Source organism: Punctularia strigosozonata (assembly GCF_000264995.1).
Source record: "Punctularia strigosozonata HHB-11173 SS5 unplaced genomic scaffold PUNSTscaffold_1, whole genome shotgun sequence".
Taxonomy (NCBI): Eukaryota; Fungi; Basidiomycota; class Agaricomycetes; order Corticiales; family Punctulariaceae; genus Punctularia; species Punctularia strigosozonata.
Genome location: NW_006767433.1, coordinates 2,031,237 through 2,056,569, shown reverse-complemented (window position 1 = coordinate 2,056,569; position 25,333 = coordinate 2,031,237). Strand labels below are relative to the sequence as shown.

Here is a 25,333-nt window from a genome sequence, read left to right as displayed (position 1 = left end):
CGAACTTGGTTGATTGAGGCCCAGGATGCCGCCAGCATTTCGACCGTAGTCTCGAGTCTCGGTGACGGAGAGGAGCAACTAAACGGGGACCCCCCGAGGACGCGCCTCGCCACGCGACCCCTGACTCGGACACTTCCGCAACATCGAAGGGCAACCCGTTACCTCCTCCCTCAAGACCAGCTACGGTAGAGGACGTGAGTTACGCTTTCTACAGCTCCGAACGGAACGAGGGACACAGTTTCGAATCTTTGGGTCGTTCGTGATTGAGATTTCCGGATTCATGGGTTGGATGCAACACTTCAGTTCTGGATGACTCTAGCCGACTACGCCTACTCTCTTGTTGCTACTCGGCTGCCTGGCTACAACTCATCGCTGAAAATGGCTCTTGCTCTTAGGATTCACTTGCCGTTCAGAAGCTCGGCACCCTCAATCCTTCAAAATGGCCTCAACAACGAAGGCCGTTCAAACCTTCGGCAAAAAGAAGGCGAGTAGTAGTATTTCGTCGGCATAGGCTAGCCTTACCCTTTAGCTCGTATAGACTGCGACTGCTGTTGCGCACGCCAAGGAGGGTCGGGGACTCATTCGCATCAATGGCTCACCCATCGACCTCGTTCGCCCTGAAATCCTCCGTCTGAAGGTTTACGAACCCGTGCTCGTCGCCGGTGAGGATGCGTTCGGTGTCCTCGACATCCGTGTGCGCGTGAAAGGCGGTGGACACACCTCGCAAATCTACGCCATCCGCCAGGCTATTGCCAAGGCCGTTGTTGCCTACTACGCCAAGTATATCGACGCATACAGCGCGATCGAGCTGAAGAAGAAGCTCGTCACGTACGACCGTACGCTCTTGATAGCAGACCCGAGGCGGGCGGAGCCGAAGAAGTTCGGCGGTCGGGGAGCGCGCGCTCGCAGGCAGAAATCGTAAGTTCCACTGTCCTTGCGCACGCGACTGGAAACTAACCTGCTATCAGTTATCGGTAAAGGATATTCTGTTCTGTATCCCATCATGCTGTACACGCGTTTTTTATGTCATGGCTGTATGCATACGCAACATCTGCTGAGGATCGTGTGGTCCTTGCTCCTGCGCAATTCGGATTTCTGAACTAAGTGCGCTGCTCTATGTGCCGATGTTCGTCCCCGAGTAAACTGGTTCGACTGTGCACGTGTTAGCAGAGGAGCTCAAAGTTGGTTAGCTGTTTACCTGCTTACTAGCTGTGTGAAATCTGCGTTTGCTCTCTTTCCCTGCGAGTCTTAGTTTTCTGGATTCCTGCTGGATGGAACGTAGAGGATATCCCGGGAACGAAAGGTTCTGGTACACTGGTCCTCCACATCCGCCCCCCTTCTCTTTAGTCCACGCAGTCCCAGTCAGTCATCATTGAATCGGTCTGAACGTACGATATCTAGACCGACTTAGCTAGCCAGCTACGCCGCCATACAATGACCTACGGTCTGCTGCAACGTTCCCGTGGAGTGCTGCGTCGTTCCATACCTTGTTTGAGGGTTACCTGGCAGAGAACTACCCAAGTCTGGAGAGCGAGTGGATACAGACCGTAACCACGTTTGAGCACACCGTCGTATTCGGTGGGCGTTCGTTCGTGCGCATACAGGACGTCCGTCGTGGTTCCACCCAACGACCCTATATATTACCACTCAAGGCACGTTATCGACCTCAAACTCTTTTTTGTGTTTGTTAACGGTAGAACATACAGAGCATGCAGAAAGAGAGAGGCCATGAAAGTCTCTATCCCGTAGCGTGGGCTTTGAGATCCAAGCCGCCATTGGATCCCCTCGTCTTATGCGCACACGATCGGATGCTGTATGCTTTCAATGTCAAGAGCCGCCAATTCGTAGCTGAGATACGAGGGCACGGAAACGTGCGTAGCGATACTCTCCACTTATCACTCTCGATACTGACTAAATCATACCCAGTCCATCACCTCCATCGCAGTGGAGGCAACTCATCCGTCGATTGTTTGCACGACGTCGCGTGACTTCAGCGCCCGTATCATTGACTTGGACATGGAGCCCAGGCAGGAGCCAAACAACCCACCAATGCCTCCTTCCAAGGTGCCGAACCTTGCTGGCGCGCCTGTTGGGCTACAGATGACGGGCCGTGAGGGTAATGGTTTTGGACGGTGTCTGGCAGTTTTGGCCGGCGGACGTGCGGGTGGTCATCAAGCCGCCGTCATGGGTGCAGTAAGAATTCAACTAGGGTAACGTACGCTACTATCATACTGATCAGTCGCTAGGCGTTTCACCACACGTTTCCACTCATAGCAACTTGCGGCATGGACCGTGCAGTCAAGATATGGCGCTTGCCTTTACTTTCTAATCCGGACGTCTTCTCTCGAGAGGATAAGCCCATCTTCAGCAGCAGCAGGATTCACGATGCCCGCGTGCTCTCCGTATCGTGGTGAGTCCAACCCTGTCGGTCGAATTCTTTCTCTGAGGTGACATCCAGGTTGAGCGACGATGTGTTGTTGACGCATAGTGCACCCGCTTCACTCCGCCGAGATCCCGACGACGTGCAGAGCCTGTACACACAGGATGGCCAGGCTATCGTTTGGCAATGGATCGGGTTGCATCGCTTTTTCCCGCCAGACAAGGGAGCGGCAGCTTGGCCGAACGCGGCGAGGCCATGTGCATCCGTAAGTGAAGGAACTTCAGCTGTTCACCGCCTGTCGCTGAGGACCGCATAGGATTATCAAGAGAGCAGTACGTCTACCAAAAGTCAACCCTATGTCTCGATTAACATGCGTTCTAGCTTGCTTTGAATTTTTGTCTCGGACCTCCCTTCCGCAACATTCGCCTCACATGCACGTACACCACATGAACAGGCCCGTAGGTCATCCTGTTCTGCTCGTTCCACACGCGGGAGTTGGGGTGCGGATAATCAACATTTCCCGCCTCAGTCCAACGGAGAGCGTGCCGTTCTCTGTGGCCCAGGAATTGATGGAGGAGCCGGAACGAGCGTCGGGTCCACGTCTGACCTCTCTGAGTCATTACACGGATCTGGGAGACCCGAGCGCAAGCCCGATGCCACCACCCTCGCTATTGGAAGGTAGCGGTTGGGTTCTGCTGGCGCCTGCCCCCGCTACCGAGCAAGCCGTGGCTTGCGCAATGGGCCGCGATGGGAATCTGATCGTCGTTTTGGGCTCTCTCGGCAGCATATGGATCTACGCATATTACGCCGGCAGTGGCACCCGATGACGGCGATATTTGTCCAGGCAACTTTACAATTTGACGAGTTAACATACGAGTACTGAGACATCGAAAGTTGACAAGCAGATGCTTATGCTGGCACCAACACGGCGCGGAATCGGGCCTTGCCTGAGGCCATGCTTTCGTATGCCTCGTTGACCTTGTCGAGCGGGAACCTTTCGACATGACATCTGACGCCGGCTGCTTTCGCAAAGGCGACCGCTTCTTCAGAGTCCTTAGCTGTGCCCGAGGGCCAGCCTTTCAAGGAGAGTCGCTTGGAGATGAGGGGCCCTGGCAGAGCACGTCAGACATGATATTTTCGAAGGCACTCGACCTGTACTCACCAACGGGAATGCTGAGCTCATCCGCCAGCGCGAGGATGAGTAATTCGCCGTCAACCGAGAGGCTGTTGACCAGCGTCTGGATGACCTTCGAGTTGGGAGCAGTACACACTATGACCTGCGGTAGCAGGCGTAAGCAAGCGTGATGGCAGAGCGGATGTCGGGGTGACCTTTGCACCCCCAAGCTTCTGCAATGCCTCGACCTGGTTCTCGCCGAAGACATATTCGTGAGCTCCCAGGGATTGTGCAAGTTGCTTCTTGGATTCCGAGGATGATAACGCAACCGTGTAAAATCCCATGGCGCGACAATACTGGAGCGCAAGATGTCCCAGTCCCTACATGGAAACAAGCTCTGTTATAGATATGGTCGGGGGAACGAGCCTGCATACTTACGCCGATGCCTTGGACGGCGACGACGTCGCCGGGCTTCGCGCCCATGTTCCTGATAGAGTCTGACGAGATATTGTTGGCCGTCAAACGTAATCTTGAACGCGCTCTTATACTCACTGAAGGTCGTGATTCCGGCGCACATGAGCGGCGCTGCTTCTGCAGGGTCCAACTCCCTTGGAATGGAAGCGACAGCCTCGGTGCGGAGAGTGACATACTCAGCGTAGCCGCCATCAGAGAAAATGCCTGGACATTGACTGTCAGGACACTGTAGTTTGCACCACAACGAACGAGCGAACCGTTGATGGCCTCGTTCTCGCAAGTCACGTAGTCTCCAGCACGACAGCGTTTGCAGATGCTGCAATGACCACCTATTCGATCGTCTCAGAACTGTCTGTCCCGAATGCGGATATATGTACCGGGATCTCACCGTGCCAGCCACCGCCCACGCGGTCGCCTACCTTCCAGAGCTTTTCGGTGGGAGGCACTGCGACAACGTCGCCCACAATCTCATGTCCTGTGACGGCATATGGGTTGAAGCTATCTTATCTCGCAGATGTAAATAGTAACCCACCTGGGATGCGCGGGAAGCCGGTAGGGTAGATCTGGTGCTTGACTATGCCGTCGCTGCAGTACCGTTGAAGCAAGCCTAGGACGGTGACGGCACAAAGAGGATTACCTGTGGCAGACCCCGCAAGCGAGGACCTTGACGACGATCTCGCCATCCTTGGGATCCTTCCACTGGACATCGACGAGCTCGAAGGGGCCCTCCTTCTCCTTGATCTGCGCGGCCTTGTAAGTCTGAGGATGGGAGGACATTGGTGTGTGCGAGTGAAACAGGGGAACGGATGCGGTCTGTTTATATGGAGAGCGGGCTGACGCTGATCAAATCAACCAAGTGGGCCAAGTGGGCCAAGTGGGCCGTGTCAGACGGAGAGGAAGGTGAGCGCGATAAGCAAGGAATATTAATACTGCACCTGTATCGATAAGATTCCAACCTGCTCTAAGTGGATGTCGATCATGATGCGAACGGCTGAATACAGGATGAATTTGATATCACCTATGCGGAGGTAACGTTTCAATGGCCGCCCAAGCATACATCTATCTGCTTCTGCTGCGTACCTATCGTGCGCTCTTCTGGAATGAATCCAAATTTCAGCGCACGCAGTAGGACGTCGTTCGAACCCCGTATCTGAATTCACAAGCGTGCAGCTGACCCAAAACCCATGCAAATCGATTCTCCGTTGCGCATAGAACGACAAAAAGATACCAGATCGTGGCTAGCACGATCGCATCCATAAAGTGTACAGTCATCGTGTCCCTTCGCGCATCACATCTCGCCGGCCGCGTTGAGGATCCCGCGTCGCCGGATCCGTCCACCAACCATGCCTTGAGCAAGCCATGACCCTATGCCATGCAGTCGTCAACCCGTAGTTCCCGAATGAACGTGAGATAAACTCACGATTTAGTTGTACTCCTCAATCACGCCGTTGGGAGCCTTGGTCGCCTTCTCTGCGGGTATAGTGTTGACGTTGGCACGTTTCCCGTAGGCTTCGATAACACCGTTCGGTGCCTTAGTCGCCTTCTCCGCCGGGATGGTGTTGACGTTTGCACGCTTGCCATACGCCTCGATGACACCGTTAGGCGCCTTGGTCGCTTTCTCGGCAGGGATGGTGTTCACGTTGGCGCGCTTGCCGTACGCCTCGATCGCACCGTTGGGGGCCTTCGTGGGCTTCTCCTCCGGCATGGTGTTGACGGCGCGCTTCTCGTACTCCTCGATCACACCGTTAGGCGCCTTGGTGGCTTTCTCAGCCGGAATGGTGTTCACGTTCGCGCGCTTCTCGTAAGCCTCGATGACGCCGTTGGGTGCCTTGGTCGCCTTCTCGGCAGGGATGGTGTTAACGTTTGCACGTTTGCCGTACGCCTCGATGACGCCGTTGGGCGCCTTGGTTGCCTTCTCGGCGGGGATGGTGTTCACGTTTGCGCGCTTCTCGTACGCCTCGATAACGCCGTTGGGGGCTTTGGTCGCCTTCTCGGCGGGGATTGTGTTCACGTTGGCGCGCTTGCCGTACGCTTCGATCGCACCGTTGGGGGCCTTCGTGGGCTTCTCCTCCGGCATGGTGTTGACGGCGCGCTTCTCGTACTCCTCGATTACACCGTTGGGTGCCTTGGTCGCCTTCTCGGCGGGTATGGTGTTGACATTGGCGCGCTTGACGTACGCAGGGATGGGAGCGAACGCAACAGGGTCGCGGCCCGCAACTGCGCGCTGAAGGAAGGATCGTCTCAGATCAACGCTGCTAAGCTGCGAATCGATAGTTCACTCACTGCCTCGACCGCAGGCACTGCCGCAACCTGGCTGACGAGGATCACGGCAAGCGTGACGAGAACGGCGGCGCTTCGAGCGAACATGGCGACGTTAAGGCGAAAAAGAATGTGGTTTCAAGGTCGACTTGATGTGGGGTGCGCTGGGCGGAAAGGATGCGATGAAAAGGTCGTCCGGCGGCCTAGCGTTTGAAGAACGGAGAACGATCTGGAGAAACGGTCAATATGGACGGCGGCGGAGCATAAGGACGGCACTCACTGGGGAGGGGATGGGCGACAGAGAGAGAGGGAGGAGGGTATATAAGGGCCCGCGTGGCAGAGAACTTGATTGGTCGTCGTCAGGCAACTCGGTGATTTCGCTCCTTCGATGGCTGTGTCTATTCCTGGCATCATCTCTCGCCGCACCAGTTCATATTGCAGTCTACGTAGCGTCCACCCGGGGCGAACAGCCCAGCGTAACGTATCATTCACCTGCGAGACTCCTTCTCTCCTCGAGCACGCTTTGCTTGCATTTGTCCGCCCTATGCGTTGCATGTGGCACCTTCGATCAGCCATGGAATTCTGGGGTCGTCGGCCATGCTATCATTGGAGCATCGCAATTTGTATCCCACACACACAGCTCGCCGCAGACAAAACGGGCGCGCGCAAACTCAGGTCTTCATCACCGTGCCACTCGCTCGGACGGCCTTCGTCCCATGTCTACCGGTTTGATGGCGGATCTGGAGCAACCACGGCAGATGAAGCACCCTGAGAGTCCGCGATGCGTGGAGACTGCTATTAGGGCGCGATCCGTCCGACTTACATAGACCAACTCGGTCCTCGTTGTTCAATGGAGCGCGTGATGAACGCTGATCCCAGTCTTTATATGCCGACGTGCATATCTGTGTCCGAGTTGTTGATAATAATCCTCGAACAACGGTCAGTACTTACGGTATGAATGGAGTCCGCATGCGAGGGTCTTGCAAGCCATGTGCAATGACATGGTGGCTATGCCGAATTTCTTACCCGTTTTCCCTCTCCCGGTCCCAGGTGTACAATAGACATATATCATCGACATGTCAGATCCTCGTTTTGCGAGACTCAAAACAGACCCGCGTTTCAGAAAAATCCGAAAGAAGGACCAGAAAGTTGTAGTCGATGAACGTTTCAAGAGCGTCTTCGGCAAGGCAGACAAGGGGAAGTCCAAGGGTGCGTCGCAATGATTCTCAGTCGTGACGCCTGGTGTTGATGACGGCGACGATCAGGTCGTGTAGACAAGTATGGACGCAAGCTTTTAGGGGATCACGATAGTGAAAATCTTCGTCGCTTCTATCGCCTCGAGAACGAAGAGGAGGAGGAGGAGGAGGAGACGCCGAAGCTGGTGGACTACGCGCGAGGTGAAGTCCTGTTGGAGTCGTCAGACGATGGTGGGAAGAGCGGCTTGGAAGATGAGGAGAGCGATGACGAGGGCGACGGCGTCGTAACTCTCGACCAAGACAAAACGAAACCCATACGAGTGCTCGACGAAGACGAGGAGCCGGAGATTGACCTGGATGAGGATAATTTCGCAGACCTGGACGCCCAGGCCGCTGCTGCGCGCCGCGCTCAAGACGACGAAGATGGACGGCCTACCATAGACCCTACACGGCGTGTTGCCATTGTCAATCTTGACTGGGATCACATTCGCGCCTTCCACCTGTGGAAGATCATCTCTTCCGTTCTCTCACCACCCGCTTCGGAGGGTTCAAAGCGTGCTGCACAAAGATCTCAGCCTTCGTTGCGCGGCAGGCTTCTCAGTGTTCGGGTTTATCCCAGTCAGTTCGGAAAAGAGAGGATAGCGAGAGAGGAAAGGGAGGGTCCACCTCCAGAGGTTTTCAAGAAAAAGGACGATGATGATAGCGCTGACGGCGACGCCTCGGATATAATTGAGGTTGGGCAAGGAGACGATTACGACGAGGATGCTCTGCGCAAGTACCAGCTCGAACGCATGAGGTACGTGATGGCTTCGTGAGCATTGCAATAGCGTTGAATCCCGGAAACATAGGTACTATTACGCTATCGCTGAGTTCGATAGCGTCCCAGCAGCAGCTTATGTGTACTCTGAGTTAGAAGGCACCGAGTTTGAACGATCGGCGAACGTCTTTGACCTCAGCTATGTACCGGATGACATGACGTTCGACGATGAGTGCCGGTACACCTTTTTCATGGCCATCAGGTGCTCAGCGCTCATGCTATTCCCCCAGAGATGAAGCTACTGATGACACAGCTTCAAACCAGTACAAAGGGCTCGACTTCGTTACAGACGTTCGTCAAATTGTAACCGAGATTGTTACGTGACTAATCAGCCTTTCCAGGCCCTACGGCATTCCAAAGTCAAGCTCACCTGGGACGAAGACGATCCAGAGCGAGTGCGCATTACGAGACGCGCCCTGTCGAAACAGGAGATAGAGGAGGCAGATTTCAAGGCGCTCATCGCCTCTTCCGAGTCCGAGTCGGATAGTGAAGCCGATGCTCGCGACGTCCATAAGAAAGATAAGAAGGCCTCGGACCGTGCCAGGCTGCGTGCGCTGCTGCTCGAAGGGAATGGCGATGCAATGCCAGAAGGCTGGGCAAGCACTGCTAACGACAAGAAGGAAGATGATGTCGACATGGAGATCACGTTTGCACCCGGTTTCAGTACCAAGCCGAAGGGAGACGATGAGGAGACGACCTTGGAGAAATACCAGCGAAAAATGAAGGAAAAGAAGCAGAAACGGAAGGCGGAAGCTAAGACGAAGGATAAAAACCCCGGGGAAGAGAAAAAGAAGAAAGGCGGAGTGGTCGCGGAGGACGACTTCTTCGGTGCCGCTAGTGAGGACGAGGAGGCTGAAGATGAGAAAACCGAGCACACGCGTGACAAGGGCAAGAACAGGATGAGGTTGACAGAACGCATGGGAGCGCGTGTAGAGTCAACAGCCGAGGAACTCGCCCTGCTGACAGGCGGTGACAACCTCGAAGGCGGCACCAAACACTTCGACATGAAGGCGGTACTGAAGGCAGAGAAGGGAAAAGGAAAGAAGAAGAAGGGCAAAAAAGACAAGTTCGAGGATGATGGACCTGACGAGATGCAGGAGCACTTCGTTATCGACGTCAAGGACGAGCGATTCAAGGCTCTGCATGAGGATCACACATTTGCCATCGACCCAAGCAATCCCCAGTTGAGCACATGTATTTACCTTTGCAGACTCTTACTGACGTGGTCTACGCGCAATCCCGCAGCTTCAAGAAGACCAAGAACATGTCTGCACTGCTACAGGAGCGCGCAAAGCGCCGCAAGACGCAAGAGCCGATTGAGAAACTATCGTCAAGGGAAGTAGGCGCTGATGGTGATACTAACCTACAAAAGTTAGTAGAGAGCGTCAAGCGAAAAAGTAGCACCTTGAACTCCAGCGAAGGAAAACGACGCAGGCTTTAATGGTTGACTCCTCAGATAAACAATTTTCATTAACGTTCATCATATTACTCCTTTCCTGTTGTACAACTCTATGGAACAAACAAGACAAAGCGAACAAGATAACAATTCATGATGACAGAAAATGCAGCGTCAACAACGTGCTGTCAATGTGCGAGCACGGGTGACCGCAAGTTCTCCGTTAGGACCGCATTCTCCGGCACATTGATTGGTATACCGTTCTCTGTTGCTTCGATGGCTGAGCCGCGCAAGGGACCGGGGCGGGGGCTCAAGAAGCCCTTTTCCGCAGCGAACCCGGTTTCACGGCCTTGCGAAGGTGAGACGAAGAATTTATCGACGATGGGGATCTGCAGGAGGTTCATCCGAGGCGTGATGGCGATCATGTGGTTTGTTTTGATTTCCATCCAGTCCGCTTTCTCGAAGGTAAGGGGTTCACTGGCGACCATTATGATGTTCTCGCGTTTGTCTGCCTTGGACATTCGATAATGGCCTCCGGGTGCGTATTCGCTGAACGTTGTGCCGGAAGAGAACCATAGTGAAGCAGCCTCCTGGTGGCGAGAGGAAATGTAACGGGTTGCGATGACGCTCTCGCCGTCTGTCACGCAGAAGTTCATCAAGCTCGGCTATAGGCACGTATTCGTCATTGGTTTCGCTGCAGAGATGGCCAATCACATACCTCCGCGATGTTCTCATCATCCGCGAATGCATTGAGAGTGGTGATCGTCTCAAGCATGGCCTGCTTGAGGCAATTCGTCGTGAAGCATTTCGCGTTCGGGTCAGGTAGTTTCGAGAGGAAGAGCGCAAAGGCCCACTCCGAATCTTCATACTCCGTGAGTCAAACCAACAAGCGAAGTATTTGCGAACCGCACCTGTGTTCCCTTGGACATGGTTGAAGATTTCATCGGACAGACTCGCCTGCAGGCGTCGTTTGATTTTATGGAACTCGGCAATTCCACCATTATGCATCCACTGCGAAAACAGGCTACTGGTGAGATGATGATAAGTCGACGGGCAACTGACGGTGCACCCACCATCAGCTTGCCGTATGCCCATGGATGACAATTATCGAGGGAGAGAGAACCTGCGGTTGTTGCACGTACATGGGCGCTATGAAACATGAGAGACGCCCCAGAGATAGGACGGACGTGAACACTCACAAGATCAATGGTGACTTAATCTTCTCAGCAAGTCGAGTAAGATTAACGTTGTTCCATGCCTGGGTGTTGCATGAGCGACCCACGAATAGAGGGGAGAGTTCTTCATGGAGACTCACCGGAGTCACGGACGTGAAGATGCAGGGCTGGCTACCCAATTCAGCGTCCTGGACCGAATCGTACCAGCCTGCATGGCACACTTCAATCCGCGTGGTCTTTTCTTTGATGCATGAGACTTACCGACACCAAATCCGTCTCCGTTGATAGGTCTCCGCCGGTCAAGTCTGAGCCGTGAGTCAAAGGCTTGGTTAATGATTGAATGACATGGTCGAGTCAGCAACTATATGGACGCCAATGTTGAGTGTACGGGTTATGGCATGGGCTCGAAAGAGTTCTACGAACATGGCAGAGTTGCACTGGGGTTCCCTTGTAGATCACAAAGCGGCACATCGAGGAGAGGAGGAGAAGCGGAGGCAAAAACGAGTCATCTCCGGGGTGGAACGGATATTTGGCATGTCTGTGTCGCGCAAGCTCGCGCCAGCCATGTGCCATCCGATGACACCTCCGAGCTGCCATAGTTTCGCCTGCCGCTTAGTCAGCGGCAGTCATATTCCTTCTTTGTGAACTCTGCTAAAGATCGTAAGATATTCGTATTCATAACTTCGGAGATACAGCATAGACGCTCTGCAGTGTCAATACTGCAGCTCGTTGAGCCCTAGAAATAGTCCCTTCCAAACCGTCCGGGTCGTTGAGGACCGCAGGATTCATTGCGAGGTCCGCTAGGAGCGATCCCACCAAGGAATCACCGCAGCCTGTGACATTGACGATGCTCTCTGGCGGAACAACGATGCCCGGGCAATGCTTGAGCACCACAACGGAGTCATCCCCATGCGCAACCACGTATCTCCCCGCTAGATTCGTTCGCTCGGAGCTCCAGGCCGTTCTCCCTCGGATACGCATCGCAACAATAATGCCTTTGTCGCCGCACTTAATGACGAGTCCGCCGAAGAATGGCAACATATTGATGGCCATCTGCCCGATGCCCTTCTCAACGAGGAAGGAGAGGGTGCCCTTGGAAGAGTCTTCCTCGGTGACGTTCCGCCTAGCAAGGTGCTCAAGGTCCATTCGAAACTCTCCGCCGATCTTGAAGCTGTGGACTGCATCCCACCAGTAATTATGACTAGTCAGCTCTGGCGAATCCGCTCTGGCGGCGGCGTAAAGGTGAACTAGCTCCAGGAGATTGGGCGAGGCAAAGGACACCGGGGAAGGACCTGACGCAGCACATCTGGAAAGGCTGGTCGCAATTCCCGGCAATATCCTCGTGGACTTCGGCACGGAGGTGGGCTCGCTTTGAGTGCATGTCAGATCATTTACGTGCGGAATAGACCAGTGGAACCTACAAGAACGCTTGAGACCCTCATCAGTACCAAAGACTCGCCTCGAGTGCAGGTTCACGTACAAGTAATGCCCTCCCTCTGACAGTATCGGATGACCGCATCCAAGGTTGACGGGGCCAAATTCGCATCCAGCGCAACTACGCAAGGTCTCAATCGCTGCAGCTCCTGCAAAACCTGCTCGCCCGTCAACTGCTCTGTGATATCCATATCCGCGATGCCAGACATCAGCCCTCCATGAACGTCTAAGAGCATATTGCACACTGCACTGCGACTTTGGTCGCTTTGGACAAACGCATCTGTCCGCATTCCAAGAAGCTGCGTCTCGTCTTTTATCAGACGTCCGAAAGAGTCATGGCCAATGCCGCATATTAGTGCTGTGGCAGACGTTTCTTGGGGAGCTCGTGAGGTGATAACACGGTGTGCGGCCTCGGCCATGTTGCGGGCGACACCACCTAATAACAGAATCAGTGTCTTGCGATGAGTATATAAATAATGCGAACTTGCCTAAAGATATATTGACCATGCCGGGGGCGGTGCTATGTGTTCCGAGGGCGACCTCGGAGTCTGAGCGAGGTCTTGCCGTAATATCAACAGCTGCGGAACCTACGACAGCCAACTTGGCGGAACCCTGATCTGCATTTCGGCCATAAACCCCACTTGATCATAGGACAGAAAAACTGACTGCGGAAGCGGGAACGTTCCTTGGGAGTGTCTGCGGTACATTGACCTCGGTTATTACCGTTTCATAGGGCTACAGACAAGTACAAGGTCATTACAAACGCGAAAGGAATCTACGCCAACCTTACTGTAAAGCTTGTCTCGGTTCCGCCAACCAATTGCGAGTATGCTGCGGCTATCTGACCACCTATTTTTGCCGTGTTTTCGATGAGAGCCACGTCTGTGCCATGGAGTTTAGCGTGCGATGTATGGTAATCTCAGGGAGCTCAACGCACTGCTCGCCAGAGACTTGCCCCTAGTCAGATCGCCGACGCGCGCCAGAAGCCATGGCGTGACCTCCTTCCCTCGCTTGCTCATGCCGTTCTCTTCCGATTCCCTGACGGCTTGTTCCACGGCGGCCTGAAGCTCTGCTCCGACGCCGTGGTAGGCTGATGGAATGGGTGCCGCGAAGAGTGCTCCGGTGGTCATGTTCAAAGCAGCTTGCGAATCTAGTGTTATCGTTGAGCTGACGATACTAGACGAATAAGCTCTGCACGTACGCAAGATCCTAGCCGCGGTGTAGGGATCATTTACGGACCATGCGCTCTGTGTACATGCGGTTCAATATCAGCGTGCAGATCGTGTATTTGCAAGACAGCGTACCTTAAAACCGCTCTGGGGGCTGTAAAATGCCGGAAACTCGTTGTTTTCTCCGTATGTCAAAACCGGAACACCGAGAGTTTCTAGGTATTCCAGAGTTCTTGACGGTAATTCAGCACCGGTCCGACGCCTGGGTTCCATTATCTCACCTGCCAATGTCGAGGATGGATTTGACACCGGCGGATACAAGGCCGACCGGGCATCGGGTGAGTTCGTGAAGGTCAGCGCTAACGTCCATAGCTAATCCTAATGATGAGCGCCGGTACTGAATTAGTTCTGATTGACAAAACCTACAATTTTCCCCGCCTCTGTGGACACCGCCTAGCCTGCCATTGCAGTTCTATCAGCTGTGATTATACGACATAGACAAGTAAGCATACCCTCCGGTTGAGAAAACCTATCCTCCCTGTCCGTGATGGAGAGATGAATGAAATCAAGATACAGTTCATACCTTGATGCCTGCGAGCGCTGCAAATATGAGGGTCGTGCTGCAGGTGGTGCCACCATCCCGCTTCATTGCGATAGCAGGCCCAATATCCCTCCGCGAAAGCTTGACCACCCCCGAATTCTGCTTCACGTCAGCCAGATATTCGAGCTCAGCTGGTTCAAGCCCAATCTTAACGCGCCCCGAAATCACCCCGATTGTTGCAGGAACACTCCCAGTGGATCTTTGAGGATATTATCAGTGCCAGTGTCTACTCGCGTCGACAAGCCAACGCCAGGTGCACCTTACAATACGCTCGACAGAGCGTGCGGTCTCGAGGTTGGTCGGCTGAGGCATACCGTGTGTGACAATGGTGGTCTCTAGTGCAACGAGAGGACGGTTGTGCGCTAGAGCATCCTGTACTTCGGGATGCACGTCGACGAAGGAGGGCAATCCGGGCCCAGCAATCGACGAGGCGAATGCTCCGCGCAGACGAAGCACGCTCGCTGGAACGCGTCTTGTTGCAAACTGCAACATCCGTAAGAGCCAGTCGCTCGCAGCTTGCGCGAACCAAGTTGGATTTGGGATGGGTGCGGAGGAGACGTCTACCGAGGAAGTCAGAACAAACCGCGCGCCTTTGAATCGGCACTCCGGGCCACCGGCGCTTTCCGGCTATGATCATCGCGCATGGCAGTTATCTAATCAGTCAGTGCAGCATGAGCACTTCCACTCCCTCCAATGCATACCCATCGGAGTCCGTTGACGGAACCCTGGAATCACCATATGGTACATGTGCTCTTAGCTATGCGCCCCTACAGGTAGACGAGATCATCGCATCCGTGGGGGACGACGGCGCGGGCGCAACCGCCGTGTTCCTTGGCACAACCAGGAACTCGTTCAAGGGTGCGCTCCCTCCGCGTGACACGCTACGCGATGTATAATCGGTACGGACCGCAGGAAAAGTTGTGACGAGACTGGAATACCAGGCATACAGGTAGTGGCCCAGCCTATCCCTGTTCCGTCACGATACAAACCATATACGGATTAGCAAACTCGCCCTCAAGACGATGCAAGCCATCCTCACTGTGGCGCATCAAAGCTTACCGCAGCTCTCCTCACATCAACATCAGCCCTCCTCTATCCAGGGCTCAGCTTCGGCTCTGGCATCCGCTCAATCTTCTCGGTTAATCAGAACTGCCCTATATCACCGCCTGGGCCCTGTCCCGGTTGGCGAACTATCGATTGTGATCGCTGTGTCGTCTCCGCATCGACGCGAGGCGTTCCTAGCATGCGAATATATCCTCGAGGAAGTTAAGAAGAAAGCGCAGATATGGAAGCGGGAGTTTTACGAAGGCGAAGGGGATGAAACGGCTGAGTGGAAAGCAAACGCATAATGCTGTGTTGGTGCGTGTGTTGATGCGTACGAGGACAATAGGAGCGAGGGGTATGTCCTGGCTAAGGGTATCAGGGGATAGATGCAACGAAAACAGGATGCCATGACGGATCGGTTTCTGACCGTCTCCGTCAACACGTTACCAATGCAGCGAGTGGTTGGAAATCACACCTTTCATAACGAATGTACAACGTGCCATCTCCTATTGGACTTTCCATTCCTTGGTGACGATATCATCGTCCGTGCTCACAAGAAGTTCAATCGACCAGATGACGAGAGTAAAAAATATATTGATCCATCGCCACCAGATTTGCGACGAATGGTCAAGTACTGCAAAAATTTCTCCGTCAATTCGCCGACAATACGAGCAATCAAACGGTGTCATACACAGTAGATTTGAGTAAACCGTCACAAATATGGCTTGACGGTAGGTCAGCATGAACCGGGCAACCTTGGCAGTCTAGACAAATGACATCAACTTCGTTCCGTGACAGCTTGAAACTAACGAACAGGCCGTGTATCTGCATCGTCCATCGCTCCCTCGTAGTCCCAGCTATCCGCACCAATGGCAGGCAGGATGTGCGAAGCAAAGTGGAATACGGTCAATCTATAGACCAATGCGATAAGCACAGGTTTCGGAAGTGTGTTCGACACAAAATTGGTAAGCGTTTGCAAGTGAGGAATGATGTTCCCAAGTAACGGCGCGCTGCGGACGATGTCTGTATGAGTGCCACGTCAACGGTAGATAAAAGGAAGAGCTAACTAGGACGAAGCAGGATCTGTGAAGGCCTTCTGATCGAAGCCACATAACCAGACATTGTACGCCAGGAAAAGGGAAAGGCCCGCCGACTCGATAATGTTCGTGCGTCGCAGGCCGAAGCCAATGAAAGTTAGGAATAGGAAGGCTGTGAGCGCCACACCTAGCAGTGTTGAAGAGAGGGGTGATGTTGCTGCTGTTGGGTACGCCTGCAACGCAAAGGTTATGAGAAATCAGGACTTGCATTGCCGGTGTCGGATCGCACCATAACAATCCACCACGCAGAAGCAACATAGGCAACCGCCGCACCAATGAGTAGACCGAACTGAACGCGGTCTTCGCCCTCGCTCACAAGCTGCTTTCCCTCTTGACCCAGTTCTGTCAGGAAGAACGTGAGTGTTCGAACGATTAGGACATGAAGTAATCCAACACACTCTGCACGACCAGCAAACTGGACAGCCCCTCCAATATGATGAAACCAGGACTGCTAAAACTCAAGAACTTGCCCCACCACCCAGACGCAACTATCATCCAGTCCTTTCCCATCCCCGTTTCCGTAAACGTGTTGAAGCATACCAAGAGGAGGAAGGAGTGCATCGGGACCTGCATAACGCTGAGCGCAGGATTATAGTCCCAAACGAGAAGCAAAGTCCCATGAATGAGGGCGTGAAGGAAGAGAAGAAGGGAAAGAGAGAGGAAGCCCGCTGTCCCGAGTGTGCTGAGAGTAAGCGGAAGGAATAGTAAGATCTGGAGGACCGTTGATGTCCTAGTGAGAGTTTAGACCCAGTAGTGAACGCAGTTGGTGGAAGATGATGGACATACTTCGCAGTGCTGGACAGTGCAGTCCAGAAGAGCCTTGGACCCCCGGTCATAGCTCCTACAGGGAAAGATGGATGAACACCAACAATCCCGAGTGAGGAGCGTTGACGGAAGGTGAGCAAGGCCCGTGCCACACGGCGTGTGATTCGGGGATTACTTTCAATCTGCCTTCCTAGTGAAGTTGAACTTGCGCATACGTAGCCCTCATACTTTCAGGTGTCTTTCTTCCTTGTGGAGGCCTGAGCCAATCGGACACCTGGATATCGCCATGATATTTTAACTGTGAGTTGATTACTACTAATTCACAGTTACCTGAGCAAGCTCAGGTATCTCTCAACACCGTAATTAGTAAGCAGTGTATGCAGTGCGGATTCACTGCCTTTATTCTGCCACGTGACATTGAACAGATTCTCACATAACAAGCCACCTAATAGAGAGCTTCCAAAATCGATATATATCGAGAATTTATTTTCAAAACGTGCGATTTGGCCCGCATTTTTGGCCATAGAATATCAAAATCTCGATATATATCGAAACTGGAAGCTCTCTAATCAATAGAGAGCTTCTGAAATCGATATACTGTATATCGTATCCAAATCGCCCGATTTGGCGCGGTTTATGGCCACAAAATACGATATTTCGATATATATTGAAAACCAGAAGGTCTCTAATCAACAATACGACTGGCGTGCGCAACAGTTATGCACTTATCGTGAATCACTGATAATATACTGGATGACTATCCGTAAGATCTGGAGCGACAGAAACACAGAATAAACGCTTCAAACCCCGACCTGTAGAATATGCTGTAATTTTATGCTCCCGTACGGCACTGCAAGCGTGGGGTGGAAACTGGCATATTAAACCGCGGAGGTCCGTTGAGAAGAGCCGAACAGCGAATGAGAGGGCGAGAAAGTCACGTGAATGACAAATTCAAGTCTGTAAGCGAGCATCGCAAATGGGTCAATTTACATGCAAGCGAAGGTGGACTGGCGGGGCACCCGCCATTCTTTCCAGTGACAATGGTTTCTGGTCGTCATACGATGTGCGCAGTAAGAACGCACTCCCTTTGTCAAATACGTGCACATTCTCCAATATTTGGCAAGCCACCCGGCTCAAGTCTCCGCTGGCGATCAAGGCGCCAATGCGACCTCGATGATAAGCTATTGATATAACGTATCACCCAAGAGGAACAATTGCGCAAAGGGCGCAGGCGAAACTGGATCCCGCACGCCTGGAACGCGTCATTGGAGAGGGACCACTGTCACGAGTCAATAGCCCTCAGAGGTCCAACCCTGACGTTCTCTCGACTTCGTCTGATCTTCTCTTTGAGCAAGGCTTCTGATGCTGCACTCTCAATCTTCTGAGCAGCCTTCATCTTCTTTTCCCACCGGGACTGTCATCAGGCACATGTCAACTGCGAGAGCATGAGCGAGCAAATATGAATCACCTGTGCGCCATGCTTCAGGCGAGTGATGATATTAGCTGCTTCTCCTTTGGTGAGCGTAACAATTCGTTCTCCTGATGTCAGGCTTGCACCCCCGTCGCTCTTCCCGCCTTCATCAAGTACAGTCTGGGGCCGAACACGCCAGCGCTTTGCGACAAACGCCTTCTGACTTTCGGTGGCAGGATGTGTCCTCCACCTCGCAGAACGGAGAAGCCTGAAACATGATTAGTGCCATCGTGATGATTTAGAGAGAGGTCTGAATTACCCCAGAGACATCGGACCAAACAAGACCTTAGTCGCGGCATATGTGTCGCATCCTTTGATTGCATCGCTGAGACTAGACGCGCTGAGGATTTTTCGGCTCCTTGCGAAAGGCGACAATCGTAGTGCTTGGGCCGTCCCTTTATCCATCATGGCCGGTGTGAAATGCGCCTGAAAAGCAACTTCATCCATATCTGAAAATCCTTCGAATTTCGTTCGGGTACCCTTGACAACGCACGACTGACCTGTCTTCGGTTCCACCGGTTCTATCCGAATATAGCCCTTTCCAAGACACTCCAGTACGTAGACTTCACCACCACAGCCAACCCACGCGTTCCTACTCATCTGGGTGATATGGGGGGCGCCAGATGCACTGTGCGCGAGTGAGAATGGATTTTCATGGTCGATATAGGTGACTGTCTTCGGATTGGGCACATCTGAAGAAGTGTCATGCCGGGACAGTTCCATTCCTGTATTATTCTCTGCTTTCGCAGCTCTTTCCTCCAGAGAGTCCGTGGATGCATCTATATCCTTGCGCTGGATTGTTTGTTAAGGTAATCGGCGACGATGGTTGACAACTGACCATCAATGGTTTCTGTAGGATCCAGTCCGAAGAGTGTCGGCGTGGAAACAATTCCTGTGACTCGGGAAGTGCTATCGACAAAGTCGATGATTCGACAGTTTTTCTTCCCTGTATTCGGAGAAAGGCGCATTCCACGTCCGACCTGATGTATTTCGTCAGGTGCAGCTAATTTCACGGTTTTGTCATACTACCATCTGAGCAAACACATTTCTCGAGCGCGTAGGGCGTGCAACCATTACGCAATCGATATTGGGAATGTCAGCTCCTTCCGTGAGTATGGCTACGAGCGATAGATCAGAGTGCATCCAGTGCACATGTTGAACGCCGTACCGCAGTTCAGCAGAACGGGAAACTGTTCGGCTCGAAACGACGCAAGAAGCGCAGCCCGTTCGGCGGCGGGAGTGCCGGAGTGTATATAGCGAGCGTCAACCCCAGCGTCGCGGAACGCCCGCGTCAGCTCTCTGACGTGGTGTATATTGACGCAGAACACCAACGTGGACTTCCTATCCGCTGCGCAGCGTTAATTAGCCCTCATGTCGTGTGCGTATGAATCAAATCACTCACCGGCCTTATCCAACCACGCTTGAACAATCAATTTGTTCACAGTAGGGGTGTTGATGATATGCGCTAAGCTAGTGGCGTTGAAGTCACCGGTACGAGCGCTGATGGTTACATTGCTCAAGTCGATGTTGGCATGCACAGAGGTGAACCGTACATCACTGAGCCTGGAAAAGGCTGAGCCACACGAAAACACGGTAAGATTGTGCTTTACTAACCATTGATCCTTGATCATTTCCAGCCAGTCTCGATGGTAAACGATGCGTTCGAAGACTGATCCCAACGCCAGACCATCATGGCGGCTGAATGTAGCGGAGAACCCGACGATAGGAATTTGATGTGGTATGTCCGGGGGTACGAAGGAAGCATCCGGGTTACGAATGTTGGCATCGAAATGGGAAAGTATGCGCCGATATCTTGGACAAGTCAAGACACTCGCCACAACCCAGTGAGCGCTCTGGACTTACGAGGGGGCAGCAGCATGATGGGCTTCATCTACCACCACACCCTTGAGTGATGATGGCACGAACTTCGCTAGTCGCTGGGTTTGCAGCAATGTCTGATACGTTGCCACTGTACTAGTATGCAAGTAAGGCGCGTCAGAAGCAAGTTAAAGAAGTGGGACGGTACATTCTCACACGTCTGCAAGGCCGGATGCTTGATATTTAGCCCCCTGTTCTATCTCCACCCTCCATTCCGGATGCAGAGCTTCGGCCGCGGCAGCAGACTGTCTGGCAAGTTCTATGCTGTTCACTATGACCAAAGATCGGGTGGCGCACGGATTGTCTCTGGGCGGGGCAATCCGGGAGAGTAAAGACATGAACACAGTGGTCTTACCGCTTCCCGTAGGGAGCGAGACACCGATCCGGGTAGCACCTCCTGCGAGAGCCTCCATGCATGCTTGTAGACATGATTCCTGGTACGGGCGGAGTGTGATGGGTGCTGCAGAACTTGCTGATCGGGCTAGGAAAGGCGCTGCAAATCTACCGTGCAAGACAACGCCGAGGCATTGCATCGGATATGTAACTGGGCAATGGCTGGTAGTGCTTGACACTCGGTGAGGCTGAACGCAAGATGCGAAATTCCCACCACAATGAACACCACTCAACGTGCACCATCATTCATCCGCGAAGTCCCGGCGCGCCCGTCTGTCAAGTTCATGGAGATCCTTGGCTCCTCAGTTCAGAATTGTGCTCTATACCGCGATATATACCAATAGTCATCGACGATAATCCTACGCAACAGCACGCCGCATGTTAAGGATAACCAGCAGGTCTATTGTTCGTAAAACGCCAATTATAAAGGATAAGAAACTACATCCTGGGACCAGTACCACTAGCTCACGAACTCCAAGTGCATTTAGCCAGATCCACCGGAGTAGACCTTGCCGAACATCACCTGCTGGAGCTTGTCGTAGAGCGAAAGCACACCGGCGCCAGCAACGCCACGAAGAATGTTGGCACCTGCACCCTTGAAAAGCGACTTCGAACCCTCTTTGGCGATGATCTGAGAGCCAGCATCGAACATGCTCTTGTAGTGCTGAGTGCCACCAGAGGTCATCATCATACGACGACTACACAAGCATATTGAGCAAAATAAAACATCGCTGTGAGTCAGGACACGCACCGGATAGTGTCAAGAGGGTACGAAGCGAGACCAGCGCCGATCGTGACACCCCAGCCGAGCAAGAAGGAGACCAAGAACGAGCCCTCAAGAGCACCGACGAGAACCACGGGCTCTGTATGATCAATCAGAATGCGGTGCCAACGTTGGCGAGCGTGGAAACGTACTGAGCGAGTCGTAGACACCGAAGTAGAGGCCACGGTAGACGATGATACCGACGACGGAGGGCACGAAGCCACGGTACAAACCAGCGATACCGTCGGAAGCAAGGGTCTTCTTGTAGACATCGACGAGGCCGTTGAACTGGCGAGCTCCTCCACCCTTCGCCGACTTGGCGTCATTTGCGAGACGAGTACGGGCATAGTCGAGCGAGTACACGAAGAGCAGCGATGATGCACCAGCGGCACCACCAGAGGCAACGTTGCCAGCAAACCACCTCCAGTAGCCTTCCGACTTCTTGAAGCCGAAGAGGGACTTGAAGTAGTCCTCTGCACGACAACATGAATATCGTCACAAGACCACGCGACACGTCATCACGCACTGAAGGCAAAGTTCAAGGCCTGGGTGGGGAAGTACCGGATGACGTTGGCAGTGTTTCCTCTCCAGAGGGAGATCAGGCCCTCGTCCTTGTAGGTGCGGACGAAGCAGTCGGAGATGCCCTTGTAGGGCTCCGCGAGACGACCTTGCTTGATCTGGGGAAACGGACTCGGTATGCAACCAAAACGTGTCGCGTATAACTCACCATCTCATCCTGGTTCTGGACAAGGAGCTTGATACGCTCAATGGGCGCAGCGGAGGTCTTGGCAACAGCCTGAAAAACGGGAATGATTCGGATATCGTCGCAAGACAAAATGACACGTATACGAACCGCAGACACACCACCCATCATGAAATCAGCTGTGCAAAAAGTGCCAGGTCAGCAAGTGTCAATGCGCACGAAGACCGCAAGTGCGACGCAACGCACTCAGGAACTCCTTAGGAGTCTTGGATTTCTTCACGTCCGCCATTTTTGGAGGGAGAGGAAAGAAGGGAGGGAGTGGGGGTTGTGGTGGACAGGATGAGAGGATGCGTGATGGCACAAATTTCCCTTATGAACTCGCTGGGGCTCCGGTATTGGCCGAGCACACGCCCACACTTCACACGCCTCGTCCAATCACATCCTCCCGTCGGCCCGAGCCTCGGGAGTCGGGCGTTCAAGAAGCCCGCGCAATGATTATGACGCTCTACCGTAAACACGAAAACCTCTACGGACACTACATACATAGTACACTAGGGAAAAATCACCATCTCGAAGACCCATTCGTCCGATTCTGACTGTGATAACCATCTCGGTTTGCAGGGTATCCCGTTGTCGTGGAGTAGAACTGGGAAGTTACGTTTGACGCATACACGTTCGGTCCGGAACCAGACGGCGTCCGACTCGCTGACGGTCGTGCTGATTGAGGTGGATATGTATATGGTGCGGAGCTGTACACCGGAATACTCGGAGTCGCAGGTTGGGTGCCGTTGGCGTGACCGTTCGGCCTGATAGAGTCTGTTCGAGATTTCTTCCATACATGCTCCGAATGGGTACCCGTGTCTGGAGCCTTCCGTTTCTCCGGCTTGCGACCTGCGACGGATCGGACAACCGGCTCGTCTTCATCGTCAACGGTCAGATCGATGACATCGCTCTCGATCACTGTACTAGCGGCGCGCGAGAGTTGAGACTGCGGAGGAAGGGTGCCATCCAGCGAGTTCTCCGCACTGAGCGGATTGGTAGGTGATAGTTCCCTCTTGACACGGCCTTCGTCCTCTTCATCGGAATCATCGAGTACGAGAATCGCATCACCGTTGGGTTTCTTCTTTTTCTCCGCATCAACCCGAGGTGAGAGCTTAGGAGATGGCCGTCGTTGTGTGGATGGTGTGGGTGGAGGGGGAATATATGGATGTGAGGCCTTCCATCCAGGTGACGCATATCGGTTGTCTTGACTATGCCATTCACCATCTGCTTCGACCATGACGTCCTCCAGACTCTCCGGAGTCTGCTTCAATATGTCTTCAAAGTATCTGCGCAGTCACATTAATAGGTAATAGGCATCAACGCGTAAAAATACGTACCCGTCTATGATGAGATCCTTCGGATCAAGGACACGCTCACATACAGGGCATAACCAAGTTGTCGTCTGCTCCATGACGGTAAACCAGGTCGTTGCATCGAAGCACTGAGGATGCGGGCAGGACGCGGCTCGGCACGGATCACCGACGCGTACGAATGTCAACTACATCGAGCAGTAAGTCAGGCGTGGTTTTCTCAGATTCTGGAGAGGAGAGATATGCACAGCATCCTTCAGAGACATCTTTTGAGGACCGGCGACGATATCGTCATCTTCCTGTGCTGCAGCAGCTTTCACTGCGACGGTGTGAGTGCATATACGCTAACAAACGTAGGTGTTACGACACTCACTGGTAGCAAGGATCTCATCCTTGGACTTGTATTTACCCTTTTTGACACGATCAACGAGCTGCTCAACGGTGGTTACTTCTGCCAGCTGCACAACCATATAATATTTCTGGGCGGTGGATTTAGCGTATACTCCGTGTAGGATATGGAATGGTTCACCTTTGCCGGCGTTCCTTGCTGGCTGTTGACATACACCATTTCGACGCGATTCTGACCCACTTGTCTTATGGACTTTCCCAGGTCAGCTGGTGGGGCTGTACCCGGCCTCTTCTTGAGACCCTTAAGATTGGCTGACAGTTGCACGTTGTTGACTCGGACCTCACACGTGGGCGGGAATTCGATTGGACAAAGAGAACCCGACCACTGTCCTGGAGTATAATACGTATTGGAGGTGCAATACAAGCGAAGTTGATATTTGGGGCTGGGGATGGGGGTTAATGCCGCCCAGTTTCGCAATGCGTTGAATGCCCACCTGGTGGAGTTCAACTTCGCGATCTGATCTTGAGTCAAGCTGAAGACGAGAGATTGTTGCCTCCTGTCCATGGCGCTGCTGGATTCTGAAGGCACATCAGTATGGCAGTACCACGAGAGGTAATGCAGACGCCTAGGTCGCATACCAGGACACTCCACGACGGTGGAAACTACTTGTTCCGCTCGAAGGAAAGGGGAAGTTTGAAAACGTATTTCTAGCGGATACTGGATGAGTATTATAGCCTACTGAAGGCGACAAACTGGACACACGGGGTCTTGACACGGTAGTTGGCAGGGAGGCAACCGGTTTCCGTGGAGTCGCGGTATCATATCGCCCGATGGAAGATACAGCAGTAGGAGTAGTCGAATGCAGCTTGCTGGAGCCGGCAACGGGGTATGTCGAACTATATGTCGGCGTGCCTTCCGATGACATCTTGTTGGCCGTGTACCTATACGACGGGTTGGTTGTATATAGCCGAATGGGATTCCGCTGATGGCGCGAGGAGAAATGAAGAAATAGCACTTACGTTCCGGAATTTCGAACCTGATACAGGACCGATTTCGCCTTCGTCCATTTCTCGGTATGCGACGCTTGCCGCCAACCGTCGAGAGCGCCGTTGATTCTATCGATGAGTTCCTGCTTCTTGCCGGTCTTGGAGATATTGGTAGAACATTCGTCGTTGAGGCCGCTGATGATGTGTTTTAACCTGTCCACCGTGTTTTGCTTGATGTTGTGCCTCAAAGTCTGGGAACAGCGTCGGTGTCAGAGGAATGCATTTGTGGCCTACAAGCAATTGCAGGCACCTCGAAGTCCCACCACGGATCATGGTTCGCCATAGATTACGAGTCCGACGACCTCGATTATGTCTATCTGAGCCGAGAATCGACGGCAGATTGGGCAAGCGAGCAGCAAGCAGCAGCGGGAGGCAAAGGCGGCGCGGGTGACCGGTGACTTTTCCTCGTGACGCAGACCCCCGTGACCGGCGCCTGAGGTAACGCGAACGCGCCTGC

The 25,333-nt window shown here is 53.3% G+C and overlaps 11 protein-coding genes across 11 annotated transcripts; 3 read left to right on the top strand and 8 right to left on the bottom strand.

The window, feature by feature from the left end:
- The first annotated feature begins 194 nt into the window (after positions 1-194).
- Positions 195-1,131, top strand: PUNSTDRAFT_48727 (ribosomal protein L4/L1). The gene is made up of 3 exons (XM_007378664.1): positions 195-484; positions 539-918; positions 969-1,131. The coding sequence occupies exons 1-3, from the start codon at positions 440-442 to the stop codon at positions 976-978; spliced, it is 435 nt and encodes a 144-aa protein (XP_007378726.1). The 5' UTR covers positions 195-439; the 3' UTR covers positions 979-1,131.
- Positions 1,132-1,709: 578 nt separating this feature from the next.
- On the top strand, positions 1,710-2,696 carry PUNSTDRAFT_56732 (uncharacterized protein; the record flags this gene model as incomplete). The annotated part of the gene is made up of 4 exons (XM_007378663.1): positions 1,710-1,871; positions 1,927-2,193; positions 2,247-2,410; positions 2,459-2,696. 4 exons carry the CDS (start codon positions 1,710-1,712, stop codon positions 2,694-2,696), a joined length of 831 nt encoding a protein of 276 aa, XP_007378725.1.
- Positions 2,697-3,289: 593 nt separating this feature from the next.
- Positions 3,290-4,745, bottom strand: PUNSTDRAFT_109983 (GroES-like protein; the record flags this gene model as incomplete). The annotated part of the gene is made up of 9 exons (XM_007378662.1): positions 3,290-3,489; positions 3,543-3,657; positions 3,710-3,874; positions 3,933-3,991; positions 4,047-4,172; positions 4,226-4,297; positions 4,357-4,443; positions 4,501-4,553; positions 4,606-4,745. The coding sequence occupies 9 exons, from the start codon at positions 4,743-4,745 to the stop codon at positions 3,290-3,292; spliced, it is 1,017 nt and encodes a 338-aa protein (XP_007378724.1).
- A 646-nt stretch (positions 4,746-5,391) lies between these two features.
- PUNSTDRAFT_109982 (uncharacterized protein) lies at positions 5,392-6,335 on the bottom strand (the record flags this gene model as incomplete). The annotated part of the gene is made up of 2 exons (XM_007378661.1): positions 5,392-6,192; positions 6,252-6,335. 2 exons carry the CDS (start codon positions 6,333-6,335, stop codon positions 5,392-5,394), a joined length of 885 nt encoding a protein of 294 aa, XP_007378723.1.
- Positions 6,336-7,592: 1,257 nt separating this feature from the next.
- PUNSTDRAFT_95138 (N-terminal nucleophile aminohydrolase) lies at positions 7,593-11,306 on the bottom strand. Its single transcript, XM_007378660.1, has 12 exons — positions 11,235-11,306; positions 11,073-11,172; positions 10,952-11,019; positions 10,836-10,894; positions 10,710-10,785; positions 10,548-10,647; positions 10,355-10,497; positions 9,486-10,301; positions 8,582-9,423; positions 8,471-8,531; positions 8,276-8,418; positions 7,593-8,223 (listed from the first exon to the last, which is right to left on the bottom strand). The coding sequence occupies exons 1-8, from the start codon at positions 11,280-11,282 to the stop codon at positions 9,825-9,827; spliced, it is 1,071 nt and encodes a 356-aa protein (XP_007378722.1). The 5' UTR covers positions 11,283-11,306; the 3' UTR covers positions 7,593-8,223; positions 8,276-8,418; positions 8,471-8,531; positions 8,582-9,423; positions 9,486-9,824.
- Positions 11,307-11,486: 180 nt separating this feature from the next.
- PUNSTDRAFT_109979 (indigoidine synthase A-like protein) lies at positions 11,487-14,507 on the bottom strand (the record flags this gene model as incomplete). Its single annotated transcript, XM_007378659.1, has 11 exons — positions 11,487-12,180; positions 12,288-12,681; positions 12,734-12,857; positions 13,036-13,127; positions 13,183-13,395; positions 13,447-13,492; positions 13,550-13,646; positions 13,696-13,786; positions 13,841-13,886; positions 13,998-14,214; positions 14,275-14,507. 11 exons carry the CDS (start codon positions 14,505-14,507, stop codon positions 11,487-11,489), a joined length of 2,247 nt encoding a protein of 748 aa, XP_007378721.1.
- Positions 14,508-14,767: 260 nt separating this feature from the next.
- PUNSTDRAFT_17506 (Molybdopterin biosynthesis MoaE) lies at positions 14,768-15,328 on the top strand (the record flags this gene model as incomplete). The annotated part of the gene is made up of 3 exons (XM_007378658.1): positions 14,768-14,873; positions 14,928-14,964; positions 15,019-15,328. Coding segments are annotated over 3 exons (453 nt in total), but the record flags the coding sequence as incomplete, so codon positions are not given.
- A 237-nt stretch (positions 15,329-15,565) lies between these two features.
- On the bottom strand, positions 15,566-16,992 carry PUNSTDRAFT_109977 (uncharacterized protein; the record flags this gene model as incomplete). The annotated part of the gene is made up of 7 exons (XM_007378657.1): positions 15,566-15,693; positions 15,751-15,823; positions 15,874-16,069; positions 16,127-16,329; positions 16,386-16,498; positions 16,555-16,886; positions 16,943-16,992. 7 exons carry the CDS (start codon positions 16,990-16,992, stop codon positions 15,566-15,568), a joined length of 1,095 nt encoding a protein of 364 aa, XP_007378719.1.
- Positions 16,993-17,977: 985 nt separating this feature from the next.
- On the bottom strand, positions 17,978-20,803 carry PUNSTDRAFT_95131 (P-loop containing nucleoside triphosphate hydrolase protein; the record flags this gene model as incomplete). Its single annotated transcript, XM_007378656.1, has 11 exons — positions 17,978-18,335; positions 18,390-18,600; positions 18,652-18,841; positions 18,893-19,171; positions 19,231-19,372; positions 19,422-19,510; positions 19,561-19,740; positions 19,795-19,955; positions 20,007-20,204; positions 20,256-20,366; positions 20,427-20,803. 11 exons carry the CDS (start codon positions 20,801-20,803, stop codon positions 18,204-18,206), a joined length of 2,070 nt encoding a protein of 689 aa, XP_007378718.1. The 3' UTR covers positions 17,978-18,203.
- A 135-nt stretch (positions 20,804-20,938) lies between these two features.
- On the bottom strand, positions 20,939-22,456 carry PUNSTDRAFT_117472 (eukaryotic ADP/ATP carrier). Its single transcript, XM_007378655.1, has 7 exons — positions 22,376-22,456; positions 22,280-22,308; positions 22,154-22,222; positions 21,953-22,103; positions 21,579-21,899; positions 21,415-21,526; positions 20,939-21,361 (listed from the first exon to the last, which is right to left on the bottom strand). The coding sequence occupies exons 1-7, from the start codon at positions 22,416-22,418 to the stop codon at positions 21,148-21,150; spliced, it is 939 nt and encodes a 312-aa protein (XP_007378717.1). The 5' UTR covers positions 22,419-22,456; the 3' UTR covers positions 20,939-21,147.
- A 235-nt stretch (positions 22,457-22,691) lies between these two features.
- Positions 22,692-25,236, bottom strand: PUNSTDRAFT_95125 (uncharacterized protein; the record flags this gene model as incomplete). The annotated part of the gene is made up of 10 exons (XM_007378654.1): positions 25,127-25,236; positions 24,850-25,067; positions 24,593-24,771; positions 24,469-24,537; positions 24,324-24,408; positions 24,011-24,272; positions 23,855-23,960; positions 23,730-23,800; positions 23,509-23,669; positions 22,692-23,457 (listed from the first exon to the last, which is right to left on the bottom strand). Exons 1-10 carry the CDS (start codon positions 25,157-25,159, stop codon positions 22,692-22,694), a joined length of 1,950 nt encoding a protein of 649 aa, XP_007378716.1. The 5' UTR covers positions 25,160-25,236.
- Between the last annotated feature and the right edge of the window lie 97 nt (positions 25,237-25,333).

Bases quoted from the DNA above. Each gene is read 5' to 3' on its own strand.
- PUNSTDRAFT_48727 (XM_007378664.1), top strand. From the start codon at position 440: ATGGCCTCAACAACGAAGGCCGTTCAAACCTTCGGCAAAAAGAAG. The intron at 485-538 runs GCGAGTAGTAGT...TAGCTCGTATAG, and splicing joins AAACCTTCGGCAAAAAGAAG to ACTGCGACTGCTGTTGCGCA.
- PUNSTDRAFT_117472 (XM_007378655.1), bottom strand. From the start codon at position 22,418: ATGGCGGACGTGAAGAAATCCAAGACTCCTAAGGAGTTCCTGA. The intron at 22,309-22,375 runs GTGCGTTGCGTC...CTTTTTGCACAG, and splicing joins GACTCCTAAGGAGTTCCTGA to CTGATTTCATGATGGGTGGT. The intron at 21,527-21,578 runs GTACGTTTCCAC...TTGATCATACAG, and splicing joins CGGTGTCTACGACTCGCTCA to AGCCCGTGGTTCTCGTCGGT.
- PUNSTDRAFT_95138 (XM_007378660.1), bottom strand. From the start codon at position 11,282: ATGTGCCGCTTTGTGATCTACAAGGGAACCCCAGTGCAACTCTGCCAT. The intron at 11,173-11,234 runs GTTCGTAGAACT...GCGTCCATATAG, and splicing joins CCCCAGTGCAACTCTGCCAT to TTGCTGACTCGACCATGTCA. The intron at 10,895-10,951 runs GTGAGTCTCCAT...TGCAACACCCAG, and splicing joins TCTTCACGTCCGTGACTCCG to GCATGGAACAACGTTAATCT.